At 53.6% G+C, this 11,136-nt stretch overlaps 2 protein-coding genes across 2 annotated transcripts in view; one reads left to right on the top strand and one right to left on the bottom strand.

Annotated features, from left to right (window-relative positions):
- Positions 1-4,085, top strand: VOLCADRAFT_91759 (uncharacterized protein; the record flags this gene model as incomplete). Its single annotated transcript, XM_002951216.1, has 8 exons — positions 1-204; positions 295-354; positions 581-706; positions 901-1,517; positions 1,872-1,925; positions 2,975-3,074; positions 3,381-3,440; positions 3,657-4,085. The coding sequence occupies 8 exons, from the start codon at positions 1-3 to the stop codon at positions 4,083-4,085; spliced, it is 1,650 nt and encodes a 549-aa protein (XP_002951262.1).
- Positions 4,086-6,262: 2,177 nt separating this feature from the next.
- The window catches only part of VOLCADRAFT_91758 (kinesin-like protein with TPR domain), a gene marked incomplete at both ends in the record, with an annotated part of 5,452 nt that continues 578 nt past the window's right edge, over positions 6,263-11,136 (bottom strand). Inside the window, 5 exons of the mRNA XM_002951140.1 lie at positions 6,263-6,485; positions 7,238-7,489; positions 8,097-8,380; positions 8,767-9,417; positions 9,866-10,540. Coding sequence (XP_002951186.1) covers positions 6,263-6,485; positions 7,238-7,489; positions 8,097-8,380; positions 8,767-9,417; positions 9,866-10,540 — 2,085 coding nt within the window. The remainder of the gene's footprint in view (positions 6,486-7,237; positions 7,490-8,096; positions 8,381-8,766; positions 9,418-9,865; positions 10,541-11,136) is intronic.

Below are 11,136 nucleotides of genomic sequence, written 5' to 3'. Positions count from 1 at the left end.
ATGCAGGTATTACAGCGACTTTGCGCAACCTCTGCGGGCAACTTTCGCAGATACGCTTCATCTGATAACCAAATCAGCACATCATCTAGGGCAGCGCTCCAAGCACTACTACACTCCCAGCCATCAGCTGCCGCGAATGGCCTCCCGACTAGGGTCACCATCTACGAGGTTGGCCCGCGCGATGGCCTCCAAAATGAGCAAAAGGTGTGGCATATGTATGTTTCCCTTTGATACACATGCACCGCGACACCTTAATCGTTTGCAACGCTTTCGTTTCTCTCCATCCCTTCGCAGGCAATTCCCACAGATGTCAAGGTCGCCTTTATTGACATGCTGACTAATGCAGGCTTTAAGGTGTGTTTGTGCAGCTCCTATAATTTGCGCAGGTTGATATCAGGTGTCTATGCCCGGATTCTTGGGGACCGTCGGCCGGGGGGAAGAAACGCCGGGTTCGTTGGCCGTTCAGTTTAAATTGTGGAGCAGCCCAGATCAGTCCGCGCAAAGCCCCTGGTGGCATCTCCTGATACCGTGCCAGATTCCCGTACAGTTACGCCGTACAAGTTTGCTGTCACGCATGCAGAAAATCGAGGCCACCAGCTTTGTATCCCCCAAGTGGGTTCCGCAGCTGGGTGATGCCAAGGAGGTGATGGCGCGGATTAAGCGGCAAGCAGGAGTGTCGTACCCCGTATTAGTCCCCAACATGCAGGTACGCGGCACATTGTGTCCTTGCTACGTAATTGATATGGAGAATGTTACAATGAAAATGAATACAACATACAATTAGGACGCCCAACAGTACACACGTGTTTATTAATATTATCATGGCCTTTAACTTGGTTGTTTCTGTAGTAGTTTTTCTAATTGTTGCTGCTGTTGTTGTCGCTGCTATCATGGCTGTAGCACACTTCCATCATCATCACCATCATCATCACCATCATCATCACCATCATCATCACCATCATCACCATCATCATCACCATCATCATCACCATCATCATCACCATCATCATCACCATCATCACCATCATCATCACCATCATCATCATCACCATCATCATCGCCATTGTCATCGTCATCACCATCATCATCGCCATCATCATCATCACCATCATCATCGCCATTATCATCATCATCACCATTATCATCGCCATTATCATCGTCATCACCATCATCATCGCCATTATCATCATCGCCATCATCATCATCACCATCATCATCATCACCATCATCATCATCATCATCATCATCACCACCACCATCATCATCATCACCATCATCATCATCATCATCATCGCCATTATCATCACCATCATCATCATCACCATTATCATCGCCATTATCATCGTCATCATTAACAACACCCCCCTGCTCTTCCGACCCGCATGCCCCTTGCCGATCTACCCCACATGCCTCGCGGTCTACCTGACCCCGACCTCCTCCTCCACGCCGCCTCCGACAGGGACTCGCAGGCGCCCTAGCCTCCCAGTGTGGCGAGGTGGCGGTGTTCGCAGCGGCCAGTGAGTCCTTCAGTAAGCGGAACATCAACTGCAATGTGGCGGAAAGCCTCAAGTGAGAGCGGTGTACGGAACGGACTGGTGTAAGGAACGGACTGGTGTACGGAAGGGGCTGGTGTACGGAAGGGGCTGGTGTACGGAACGGAATGTGGAAGAGCCCATGGAGGGGTGTGGGAGGGAGGGAGGGTGGTAGTGTGGGGGGAAAGGGAGGGAAGTAGGCAGGCAGCGGGCAGGTGATAGCTGGGAGACCAAGGCGTGCGGGAGTGTGAAGAGGGACTGATTGCGCTCGACGACTCCGTTTCGCTGTTTCCCGTGACATACAGACATACACATTTGCGGCTGTTAGCGTGCCCGCAGGCGCTTTGAGAAGGTGGCGAAGGAGGCGATAGCTGCGGGAGCCCTGGTCAGAGGGTGAGTATGTATGTATGTATGTTGTTACAGGGTGGTTAACTTCGCCAGCGGCCCCCTTTCCCGGGGCAGTCCCTGCTCTCCCCTGCTAGAGTGGCACCCTAATCCGTCACCCCATTCGACTTCAGAATGTATTCGTTGGGTTCGGCAACTCACCACCAGCATCCAACCAAATCTAGCGGATCAACGGCGCATCACCTTAGTTCCTGGTTAGCTCGCAAGTTGATTTTATCACGTCCTACATCGTCCATATGATGGGGGGCCACTCCCATTTCAACACTCCTCAAACACCCGAGGAGCCGGCAGGCGGATTTGAACCCGGGTCGGCCGGGAGCAGAAGTCAGGCCTTAACCTCTGCCAGCCGTCGCCTTGGATGTATGTATGTGCGTCTGTGTGCGCGCACACCATCTCTACTTGTATGATATGACGTTATGACAATATATACACACCCAATTCATAGGGTTTGGCACCACTGGTAAGGCGCGACCATTGCCCCCGGGAGATCCCGGGATCGATACCCATGAGGGTCAAAAGTCCTTCCGATGGTGGAAGGCATTGCGCCCCTAGTTGATGGACGGTGGTGACCTGGGATAAAGTTAACCTGCGAGAACAACAACAACAACAATATAGCTCTACTTTTTAATTCCGGGTGCCTGGCTGGCTGTGACCGTGGGCATGCCGCGCTGTGTTGTCCTGAGAGTGTGTACGGGATGACGTGTGTGCGTACGGGAGTTTGTGTGTTTTCATGCGTGCGTAATAATACTGACTCCGAATTCACTTCTGAGCCGGCACGTGCTTGTCCATGCTTGCGGTGGTTGCAGGCCAATGCGAGTGCGAGTGTGCGTATGCACCCCCTAGTACTCCTATCTCCCCACTTCCCGTAGTACACATTTGCACAACAAACTACATACATACAGACACACGCAACATTTTCCTTGGCAAGGAAACACTCAATACCATTGAGCTGCTATGTCCACAAATATTTTGGATATTAACACACATACATACATACACATACATACACATGCACACGGCACGTGTTTTACACGCAGGTATGTGTCTTGCGCGGTCGGGTGCCCCTACGAGGGCCGCATCGACCCCCAGGCGGCCGCTGACGTGGCTGTTGCACTGCAACAAATGGGTTGCTACGAGGTACGGTTTGTACGGCATGTCGTGCAAGCCGGCCACGTGTGATGGTGGTGATCTGTCGTACAATCGCTACTTCACAAGTTTTGTTTCTGTACTGGCGGTTCCCAAAAAGCTGGCGTGGCATGGAACACCTAAAAGGTTCTTGTCCTTTCATTTTCTTTCGTCAGGAATTGTTTTTATCGCGTCTTTAAAAAGCAGCCGCAGTGGCTTTTCCATACATACATGTTTATACATTTCACATATGGTGTTGTTCCGTATATGTTCGTACGTCGTATCACACTCTGTACGTACTGTTGTACGGTAATGCAGGTTTCCATGGCCGACACGATTGGTGTAGGCACACCCGCGTCCGTGGAGGACATGTTAAAGGTATGTATGAGCTTTTACATGCCCTGATTTTGTTTGTTGCTCTTCGTCTTTCTCTTGTGTGCTTCCTCTCTATATTAACTTGATCGTTCGTGGTCGCCAATCTCAGCTGGATGAAACTCTCACGTACTGCCGTACTGCCCAGTACCCATTCATGTGTGTATAAGTATGTATATATGTATGTACGTCCCATCCATGCGGGTATGATGCTTGCCACAGGCGACATTGTCCCACGTCCAGCCGCAAAACCTTGCCGTACATTTTCACGACACGTACGGCATGGCCATCGCCAACATCCTTACAGCGCTCCGACTGGGTGTGAGTGTAATCGATTCATCTGTAGCAGGCCTCGGGGGATGTCCGTACGCTCGAGGCGCGACGGGCAACGTCGCGACGGAAGATGTGCTGTACTTACTGGACGGGTACGGCATCGAACATGGCATCGACATGGATGCCGTACTGCACGCTAGCGAATATATTAGTACGGCACTGGGCCGGCCGAATGGCTCCAGGGTTGCTCGAGCATTGTTGGCGCGACGGATGGATGCGGCCAATACCACCACCGCTACAGCAGCGGTGGCAGCTGATTCGGCGCAGAAGACGGGAGCAGAGACTTCCGGCCTGAAGCCAGCTGCTGTGGCAGCCTAGTTGCAGGAACTTAGGGTTTTTTCCTCTCAGTTTTTCCAGTTTTTAAAAAGTTGTTTTGGTGGTGGTTGTGGTGGTTAGCGGGCAGCCGTGCATTACATGGCCTCGGCCCCACTTCCCCTTCTGGCTGGCTTTTTTACCGATTACAAGCTGTGCCAGCAGTACTTGGTGTGCAGCAGTAAAGAAGGCGCGGTCCTGTATAGTGCAGTACAGTGCAGTACAGTGTGTACAGCTGGGGATGCAAGTCGGCTGACATTTTGGCGGATGCTGCTGGCGACCTTTTAGCTGCTGGGATAGTGGTGCTAATGTTGCACTAAGTTTTCCTCTCGCTTTTTGTGTTTGCGGTTTTTATTAGACCTTGATTCGTGTTCCCTGTTGTGTTTCAAGTAAATTCCTGAGCGGCAAGAATCACAGGTTTGCCTGTGTGTGTATGTTTGTGTTGGTGGATTTTGGGTGATGCAAAGCCCAAAAGAAGAATGCGGAGATGGCGATGAGGATGGCATCTAGGAAATGAATGGGATGATAAGTCGTCTGCGGAGTTGTGACTTTCAGGAGTTGTGACTTTCAGGACTAATATAAAAGACACTGGGGTTTTAGGTTATGGTGAAATGGAGAGCGCTCTCTGCGCGCATGAAGTCGGTTGCTGGACCACAGCAACAGCAGCAGCCGCAGTTGTCACATACATACTTCCATATATACAAGTAAGGATCCGGAAAAAGCTTGGTGGGGCGCTTTGCACGACAATCGTAGGTTTCCCCTCGGTAGACCCCCACCGGCTTTGGCCGGGAAGGCAACACCACGCGCAGATGTTCGTAATTATAAAATTACAATGTCGTAATGTACATGTGTGTATATCTTACCCATACATAATGTACGTGTGTGTGGTGTAGAGGTACGTTTATGATACGTATGCCCCCGCGGCCAAATTCATTGCATACCATTCTGCATATGCAACGTTAAAAATAAGCAATCATGTCTCCCAAATGTCTTCTATCCACCTCACCTCACAACACCTCGGTGACACGCCAGCAGCAGCAGCAGTATTATAACCCCCTCCTCTGGTCGTGAGCTTCAGAGTTTTGTTAAAAAAACACCCTGCACGTCCGAATATTAATAGTATTGCTGGGGACACCGTGCGCTTCATAAAAGAAAGAAAACAAAAAGACATCCGTTTTCCGCAGGTAGGCTAGCAGAAGGTTGTCCGCCGGAATATAAACATATTACGTGAGCAACAGAAGCTGTCCGCTGTCCAACAGCCCCTTCACAACATCGCATTTTTGTGGACCAAAAAAACTCATCACTCCCAGGCGCGCGCGAATTGGAAACGCAAAGCCGCTATATAGGCGCGAGATTCATTCCGGGCCCAGCTTTTCGTTTATTTTTGATTGGCGATTCGCATCATGGTGAGACTCGTATGCGAGTCATCACCCTATCCGGTGTATATGGTGTCCGCTTTTTGTTGCTATTGTGGACGGATTCGCGCTAGCAGGGCCGCATGCATATATATACTTATAACTGTGTGTGTGGGGAGAGGAGTTTTGATATTTGGTTTTGGGCCTTTCCCGGCGTGGCCGGCCCTCGTGTACGATGTCGTACTGGGTATTTTCGGTCATAAATAATACGATGTGGCAAGTCTGATCCGATGTTTTCAGCCCAGAAATATAATGTGTGCAATGGCAATGACAACCCACTAAAGGTGTTAATTTTGTTATGCACCGGCGGATGCGCCTTTACCGTTGGGCCGATAACTATCGACCCAACGAACACGTGACTCCTGTACGACCATTGGGCCAAAAGTTTTTGTTCAGTTTTTGATCTAACCATCGCCGTACATCCTCCGTACTTCTTTACTTCTCCCTTCTCTTTCAATATTTATATTATGTACTTCTAGGTAGCTGGTATATATTTCCATTATGTATGTACACACGGTTATGCTGACGAGGGCGAAATCCGAAATCTGAGGGACCCCCTTTGTACACTTCCCTCTGCCGTATGTTGTGGAAGTAATGTAGTGCTCCCTTCTTTCCCTGCTGGACCTGCTTAACCGTCACTTAACCGCCACTTAACCGTCACTTAACCGCCACTTAACCGCCACACCTCCATTCCCCAGATCCTCTCAACTTCTCAATTGCCGTACCCCAAGACCCTCCGCCCGCTGCTCCTTGGCCTCAGGCTCAGACTCAGGCTCTGCTGCTCTCCTCCAGCTTGGCAATATGCGCCCGCCGCTGCGCCACACGCGCCACCTCCCCCCTCCTCTCCCGCCCCTCCGCCTCCTGCCGGTACACCTCCAAAGCCTCCTCGGTCTTGCCCATCGCCTCCAGCACCACCCCTAGGTTCCAGGCGGCGGTGAGGCTGTCGGGGTGCGAGGCCCCCAGAGCGGCCACCCACCCGGCCAGAGCGCGTCTGAGGCCGGAAGGTGCGCAGGTGGACGCATAAAGTACTTAAAACCACAGCAGACACACAGCACGCGTCGGTAATGTCTGCTGATGCGAGGAGAGCAGGTTATGTCAGGTGTAGGGTTCGATATGGGGATGTGCGGGTCCTGGGCTGTGTTTTAATTTAATGCGGGTTTTCAACCTACATATGCATGTATGTATATGTAATTATAGCTATTTACATTTACGTATATGTGTGCATATGTATATGATGTGTGAAACAGGGGGGTATGTCTTCGCCCGTGGCAGCTACCCTGCGAAACCCTGCCTTGCCCGGTATTTCGGGGCACCCTCATTCCAGTCACCCTAGCCAACTTCTCGGTGGATCCGCTCAGGTTCCGCACCCACCACCAGCATCCAACGGAATCTGCCGGGTCAACAGCGGCCCAACTCCGTTCCTGGTCGGCTCGCAGGTTAACTTTATCCCAGGTCACCACCGTCCATCAACTTGGGGCGCAATACCTTCCACCATCGGAGGGATTTTCGACCCTGACAGGTCTCGATTCCGGGATCTCCCGTGGGCATTGGTGCGTGCCTTACCAGTAGTGCCTAACCAAGTAGTATGTATATGTGTGTATATGACGAGATTTACTGAGATCCCTAACGCCCCTTACGTCCCCCCTTACTAATCAGAATCAACTCCCCCCCAATGTCCCCAACCTACGCCCAACCCAACCCAACAATACACATATGCGTACATACATACATACATGCACACACCTGAACAACGGCTCGGCATCTTCGTAGCGGCCATGCGCCTGCAGCAGTACCGCCAGGTTGTTCACAGAGCCGAGCGTGTCGGGATGTGCGGGCCCCAGCGCTTCCTCCCGGCCCTGGAGGGCACGACGGAACAGCCCCTCCGCCTCCGCCATCTGCCCCTCCGCCTGCAGCGCCGCTGCCAGGTTGTTGGCGGCGGAGAGGGTGTGCGGGTGGCCGGGACCAAGGGCCAACTCGCTGCCCTCCAAAGCCCGCCTGTAGCAACAACGTACGGCAACGTACGACAACATACGGCGTGTTTTACTAACACACGCATACCAAACAGCAGCACGCTGCGCCGGGACCCCATGGGAGGATGGCGCGGCGACATAAAGGGGGGGGGAGAAGACATGAAAGAACATTTTTGATGGTCCTCCGGGACGATTATAAATTATAAATTATAAGCTATGTGGTGAGGTGATGTTGTGGGTTGTGTTCTCACCCCCACATTTAATCACATGCTCTCTCCCCCATCCTCTGCTGGCTGTACAGTTGTACGGCATTACGGCATTACCTCATCCTCATCCTCATCGTCATGCTCACGCATTTTCAGCTGTGCCATTTCTGCGCATTACACCTCCCGTGTTATACACCTCCCCGTCCGGACGGTCGTTCCCTTTTGACTCGATACCCCCTTCCCCCAAACCCTCACATACACACACACACACGTGCACTCACCCATCCTCCCCCCCTCGGCCCCCTACCCCCCATATGTGCTCCCTCCCCCCCCCCCGTCCTTCCACAATCTCCCCCATTACCATCCAATTATACACACACACACGCCCCTGTACCACACACACACACACACACACACAAACCAAACCTGTACAGCCTCTCCGCGTCCTCCAGTTTTCCTGCCTCCTTCAGCACCAGTGCCAGGTTGTTCACCGCGGCCAACGTGTCGGGATGCCCCGGGCCCAGCTCGTCCTGGTAGCCCGCCAGCGACCGCCGGTACAGCCCCTCCGCCTCCGCCAGCTGCCCCGGGGATCCCTGGAGCCGCAGCACGTGGGCCAGGTTGTTGGCGGCAGCCAGGGCGTCGCGGCTGGTGGCTCCCAGAGCGGCCTCGTACGCGGTCAGGGCCCGACGGAAAGCCGCTTCCGCATCTACCTGCACCACCACCACCAACAATACCAACAGCAGAGGTCGGGTCAGGGTCAGGGTCCAGGTTTTAGGGTTTTTTAGGGATTTTTTAGTTTTTTTATTAACTTTTAAAGGTTATTTTAATTTTTTTAGTTATTTTTAGGGGGTTTTAGGAGTATTTTTAGGAGTTTTTAAGCCTTTTTAATAGGGGTTTCAAGGGGTTTTTGGCCGTGGGGGAGCTGACATCAAAAGGCCGTAGCGTTCAAGCGCGGGGAAAGGCAGGAGAGGTGGCAGCACACGGAGCCGCGGAAAGGAAGAGGTGTGTGTGTGGAAACCCGCAAAAGAGGGTGTGCGCGAAGGGTCTTTTAACCACAGGTTGACACATACATACATCCTACCGCTAAGGTACCTACCATCCTGCCCTGCTGCTCCAGCAACATGGCCAGCGCTTCCAGGGAGGCCGCCGTCTCGTGATGTGTCACACCCAAAGCTCGCTGCGTGGCGCTCAACACTCGACGAAGCAAGGGCTCCGCCTCAGCCAGCCGCCGCTGGTCGTGTAGCAGCGAAGCCAGGTTGGAGGCCGAAGTCAGTGTGTCCGGATGTTCCGTACCTAGCGCCGCCTCCGTCGCCGCTAGCACGCGGCGGAACAGTACCTCCGCCTCTGCCATCCGCCCAAGCGCCTCCAGCATCCGAGCGGCTCGGTCGAGGCGGAAGATGGCGGCGGCGGAGCACCTGGCACCAGCGTCATCGTCGGTGGCTGCGCCGTCGCCGCCGTCGGCGGTGTCGTACTTGGCGGCGGCGGTAAGTGCGCCGCTCTCCAGTCGTTGCTGCTCTTGGCGAGCCTCCGCCAGGATACTGCCGACGAGGGCGTCGCGTAAGGCCCTGGATACGGCAGCGGCGGCGGGGCCGTTGGCGGCGCCGTCAGCGTCGCCAAGGAGCTCGCGGAGGATGTGGCGGCGGAGGCGCGCTTCGCGGCCATTGACGACGTCGTCCTCGCCTCCGCCGCCTCCGCCGCCGCTGGCGGCGGCGGTGATTGCGACGGCGAGGTCCAGATCAGCAATCGCCTGTACGGAGATCAAATTACGACATCTTATACGAAGTAGTAATAGCCCTAAAGTAATAGCCACCCTTAAAACAGCCACCATGGAACTTCCGTACATGTATGTACGACATCTTTTATCATCTGAAAAACTTTCTATATCTTTTCGCGTCGCAATGTGCAGTACTACCTATCTGATTAAGGTTTCCCCATGGATGTGTTTGTATCTAGCAATCTACTTTTTCATCATGCCTTGAATGGAAGCAACAGCAACAACAGCAACAACAGCAGCGGCAGCAACAACAGCAGCGGCGGCGGCAGGCAACAGCGGATCGTTAGCTGAGAACCAGTCGGCCCCCGTCGGAAAGCCAGGGAGAGAACGAACTGCTGCACAATCTATGTCCGTACCATATGGCCACCCTCATGCCGTACAGCGCAGTACATCCTTCACGAGCGCCATATATATAACTCACGTAACGCAGGGCTTCAAAGTCCAGATCGTACGACAACAACCGAAGTTGCCGCGCTGACGTGCCCGCAAGCCAAAGCTCGTACAGGCACAAAAGCCGCCGTAACGCCTCGGCATCGTCGTCCAATACGAACAAAACTGATTGTGCGCCAGCTACAGCCTCCCGTATAGTCTGCAGATGCGCGTCATCATCATCATCATTGGCGCGCTCGGCTCCGTCCCCTAAGTCATCGGCGCCGAAACCAGCACTTCCACTGCAACCGAAATCATGCAGGTCAGTCGCGAAAACGTCCAGCCACACAAAAACGCCGTCGGGCGCAACCGCGCTGCGCCCCTCATGCTGCGCGTGCTGCGCTTCCGTCGCGAAATGCTTACGCAGCATCGCCACCGTATCTCCAAAGCGCCGGGAGCGCGCATGGATGACGTAATGGTACGGTCGGCCCATCGACACCGCCGCGGCGGCGGAGGCGGCTCCGCCGCCGCCTTCCGCCAGAACCACATCTGCGTAGCTGCAGCTGCCGTACATTGACGAACTGCCGCCTCCGCCGCCGCTATTGGGCGTGCGCTTGGACCTGCCGATGGCTGGCGCCAAGACCTGCTCCGCGACTTGGTTCGCGGTCAAGTCAATAGAGGGTAAAGCGGCTGTGAAGGACTCCAGCCACGGCAGCGACACCGCCCTCTACGCGGGGGGACGCGTGTGTGAGTGTGTGTGTGTGCGTACGTTTGTGTGTGGGGTGGGGGGTTGGGGGGGAGAGGGGGGAGATCAACAAAAGGGACTTACGTACCACTCAGGCGCGAGGAAAGCTCGACTCGGAAGCTAACCAACCACCGACATTAACTCACGGCCGCGGCCTCGACGCATGAAGGAGCCCCCTAGAACTGAGGTCCTCATCGCGAGGTTGCGAATACTACAAAGGATTTGGACGGTGCGTCGAATGCCGCTGCAGGATGGTCAGGATGGCGATGTTGGAATGGGATTTATTTGCGGCAGCTGAAATGATGATGATGATGATGATGATGATGATGATGATGATGATGATGATGGTGATGGTGATGATGATGATGATGATGGTGATGATGATGATGGTGATGATGGTGATGATGATGATGATGATGATGGTGATAATGATGATGGTGATGATGATGATGATGGTGATGATGATGGTGATGATTGTGATGATGATGGTGGTGGTGATGATGATGATGATGATGATGATGATGATGATGATGATGATGATGGTGGTGGTGATGATGATGATGATGATGATGATGATG

Source organism: Volvox carteri (genome assembly GCF_000143455.1).
Source record: "Volvox carteri f. nagariensis unplaced genomic scaffold VOLCAscaffold_22, whole genome shotgun sequence".
Classification (NCBI taxonomy): domain Eukaryota; kingdom Viridiplantae; phylum Chlorophyta; class Chlorophyceae; order Chlamydomonadales; family Volvocaceae; genus Volvox; species Volvox carteri.
This window is presented reverse-complemented; position numbering and strand designations above follow the sequence as displayed.